Genomic DNA, 4,347 nt, shown 5'->3' with positions numbered 1-4,347 from the left:
GTTGAGGGATTCATTGGCTTCCACCTTCAAACCTTTAAAAGTTTATCGTTAAAAATGGAAGAAACATCTTGAGAAATTAACATAAACTTTGAAATTGTATGGAATAAACAGTAATCATCTTTTTAAACTTATTTTTCTCTTCCCATTTGATATATATAAGTTGAAATTAACATAGAATATTGAACAATATAAATTTACAAAATAAAAAGAACAACTTTTAGACAATCCAATTTAATTTCAACTGATTTGCATGAGAAAAAAAAAAGAAAAAGAAAATCCCACCAAAAAAAAAACATGTGATTCAACTTAATTATTACATGTTATTTTCCTTTTGTCCTTGTTGATCTATAGAAGAAGAACAAAAGGAAGGAGCAACAACAACAGAAGAATAAACCTTAGAATTCCCAAGTGAAACCTTACAAAGCTTGTTATTATTATTATTACCACCTTCATCATGATCATGGTGATCATGATGATCATGATGGTGATGATTATCATCACAAAATATAGTTTCTTCAACAATGGTATCGAAACCATCAACATCAACAGGATCCATTCTTTTCCCTTTAATGAATCTCAAAGCTGATCTTGCATGGTTCTTCATGATTGTTAGCTGAAGAAGCTGATAAACCCTTGGATTAATATTAACCTTTCCTATTAGATTCAAGTTTCCCTCATACTGAAAATTGGTCTTGGCATTATTTCCCCGTAAAACCATGGCGGCGTTATCATAAGCCAAAGCTGCTTCTTCTGGTTTGTCGAAAGTCCCTAGCCATAATCTTAGCTTTTGAGATGAGTTTTTGATCTCAGCCACCCATCTTCCGGATGGTCTTTGTCGGACCCCTAGGTATCTTCTTCTTCCATTGTTGATCACCTTCTTGTTGCTTCTTTTTTCACTGTTTTCAGCCATGGTTTGTGCTTCATGTGGTTCAATGGAGGTCTGGTTTTTGTTAGGGCTTTGATCTTGTTGAGACACCATAGTCAATCTTGAGCTATCCATTAGAGGAGGAGGAAAGGGTTATGGGGGTAACCAAAAAGAATGAACTGCTATGTGATATTATGGAATAATAATGGTGATTTAAAGAATGATTTTGAGATAATTGCATGTTGATTGTCTGCTTGTGATGTATATATTTATATTTATACATATAAAGAATGAGTAAAATATAAGTGAAAACACTAAATCCCTGCTTGCCAAAGCAATCACAATTTGAATTAGGTTTAATTAGCAAGGTGCCATATATCTATTATATATTATTGGACATCATGAATGAAATGAAAGGTATGTAAGCCATATCACCATGATTTAGGTCTAATAGGTGTAGCACGTGTCGGATGCAACAATAAAATATATTATACTCTTAAAAGAATACTTAAGTTTAAAATTTAGAAATAAAATTATTAAAAGGGATAATTACGAACGAACTTTAAAAGAATTAGTCTTTTTGTGAATAGTAAAACAAACTTGAAGTGTAATTTTTTTTTTTTTTGAAGTATATCAGTGTAATAATTCTTTTTTATTTTCACAAATATTCGAAGGAGTGACAAATATGAATATATCAAAAGGATTTATATATTCAAGGGTGATGTATATATATAAATATACTCGAATATATGTTTGATACAAGTTTAGTGAGAAGAGGGTGTAGGGCAGAAAACTCCAAAAATAGCCAATAAACAGACAAAAAACCAAAGTATTATTATTACATTATATAATATTACAGAACTTAAAAAGCAGATTATACTCTTAAGTAAATACCCTGTGTAACATAAATCCAACAACCTACAAACAAAACTCACACCTCAAAAGTGCCAAAAAAAAAAAACAAAACAAAGACAACTTTGCTATCTTGAATACCATTTTCTTTTTCTTTTTTTTAAAAAGATGGGTCTTTTTAGTTTTTGTCTGGTAATAGGTTGTCTTTGCACTTAGTCTTTAAGAACATGGCATATATCCTTTGGTCTGCTCATTTTGCTTTTCAAATATATATATGTTGTTTGTGCAGTTCTGCAATTGCCTCAGAACAACCTTTTAGCTTTCTTGTTGGATTCCTTGTGAGCTAACATTACATGTGAGTGTGTATACCTTGTTTATTTTATTTTATTTTATTTTTCACCTTTTCTTTAATTAAATTGTGCTCTTCACTGCTATTTTCAGATACAGTTTATATATATATATAAAGGTGATTTAGTTGTTTAGTTGTTGGATTGTTTAGGACAGAACCTTATTATCTTAAATGCTCCTCTCCTTGATGTTGTGAGAAGTCAGTCATTCATAATTCATTTTTTTTGAAGTACATAATTCATTTGTTGTTTTGTGCACATCATGCATACATTTAAAACACATGGTAGTTATGGTATTCAATTTTTGGGTGAATCTAAAAACGAAATACATATATATATATGTGTTAAATATGTGTGTTGATGGTGATGTTTGATACCAAATATTTTAGGGAAAATAGAAGATAAAATTAGAGGATAGATTCTTTTTCTAGGTGTTATTTTTGGTTTTTATAAGTTAAGAATAATCTTATTTATATTGTGGGTGGTATTCAAATAAAGTGCTAACTCTTAATAATAATAATTTTAAAATTCGACGTGAGAAAGAAATCCACAAGAAATTAACTTTTAATTAGAATTTTTGTTTTTTAGGTGAAATAAGATTTATACTATTTTCTCATGAAAATTAAAATGTATGCCTACAAAAACAATTTAATATTATTCTAATATTAATATAATGAATCTGTGATTACTATATATTAAACATTTTAAGGGTGTTGTTTTATCTTTTTATATCTTTTATATAAAGAAATATATGTACGTAATGTATAAAAATTAAAATTAAATTTATTATTATATCAATTTTATAATTATCACATCAATCGAATTAGATTAAAAGAGACAAATATAAACTGTGAGTGATTATTTTATAATTTTATAGTTGGATAAGAAAAACTTAAGCATAATTCAGTGACTGGTCGTGTTATTTTACACTAATATAATAATAATAATTTATTATTATTATTATTATTATTGAAATTGCACTTTTGTGCTTTTTTTTTTCTGAAGTAATCAGTAATTCCAACACCATGAAAAGTCCAATTTTGATGAAATTCGAGAACCTATTTTATTCTTTTAAAAAAATTCAAATATTCATAATATATTAATATTTATATATTATAGTTAAATCTTAAATAAAAATTTATGAAAAAAAATAAATTTAAGTGGTGAGATCAACCGAATTTTTTTAATAAAATTTATCAAAATTTATCTAAATCCATCCAAATTCCAACAAGATCTATCTAAGACCAAACAGGAAATTGGACAAGTTAACCATTTTTGTCAAAAAAAAATTTATCTAAATCCGTCCGAATTTTTGTATTACTTTTCACATTTCTTTGACGAAAATTAAGTGGAAAAATCAACCATTTTTGTCAAAAAAAAAATATATGCGTATTTGTCTTTGATCAAATGATAAAATGAAATAAAATTGGAAAACTATTTTTTTTAAATTTAGTATTTAAGTTTAATTCTCACAATAAAATCTAATTAAAAAAATTAACACTAACTTGATGTGTTTATCAACTATTAAACAAATTTTCAGATTTCCAATGACCAAATCTTAATAAATTAAAATAGAAAAATAAATTTTTCAATTTTTATCAATATTGTTTAAACTAGAATAGATTATTTAATAAAATTAGTTAGATAAAAAATTGACTAAGATATCTATTCGAATAAAGAAATTAAATCGGTTAATACGTGAACCATTCAAAACCAATTGAATTAAGCTAAAAATCGAATTAATCAACTGAATTTTTATAATTAACTCGTATATAATTTATCGTAACGTGTATCTAAATCACAAAACAAGTAGTGTTAATTGTTTTACTTATACGAAACGTATAAACTTTAACATTAAAAGCTTTTGGGTTTGACTATGTTACTAAGATTCATATATAAAGAGTTGGATATGAATTTATTGATTTTTTAAATTATTTTATATTTTTAATATAAATATACGTTTTTAGTATTTATATTATAACATAATATACTTAATTTTCATACCAATACATAAAATAAAAGGAAAAAAAAACAACAACAACAACATATTATAAACTTGAAAATAGATTATGCCCGACTCAAATTCTAAATATTTGATGTCGAGCTAGACCCATATTTAAGTAGGCTTTAATTTTTACTCCAATTTAATTTTTGAACCAAACTCTATCAAACATGAATCTAATTAAGATGGTAATAACAAATCTCAAAATACAAACTCTTTACTTTAAAAAACAAATTAAAAAATAACTTAATCACTTTCATCAATTTTCTTTAAAGATTGAA

At 25.9% G+C, this 4,347-nt stretch overlaps 1 protein-coding gene across 1 annotated transcript; it reads right to left on the bottom strand.

The window, feature by feature from the left end:
- Window positions 1-253: 253 nt before the first annotated feature.
- On the bottom strand, window positions 254-1,072 carry LOC107926674 (ethylene-responsive transcription factor ERF073). Its single transcript, XM_016857565.2, has one exon. The coding sequence runs from the start codon at window positions 998-1,000 to the stop codon at window positions 314-316; it is 687 nt and encodes a 228-aa protein (XP_016713054.2). The 5' UTR covers window positions 1,001-1,072; the 3' UTR covers window positions 254-313.
- Window positions 1,073-4,347: the final 3,275 nt, after the last annotated feature.

The sequence above is a fragment of the Gossypium hirsutum genome, chromosome A07 (assembly GCF_007990345.1).
Source record: "Gossypium hirsutum isolate 1008001.06 chromosome A07, Gossypium_hirsutum_v2.1, whole genome shotgun sequence".
In the NCBI taxonomy this organism is placed as follows: Eukaryota; Viridiplantae; Streptophyta; class Magnoliopsida; order Malvales; family Malvaceae; genus Gossypium; species Gossypium hirsutum.
The sequence above is the reverse complement of the archived record's forward strand: the minus strand, read 5'-3'. Positions and strand labels throughout refer to the sequence as shown.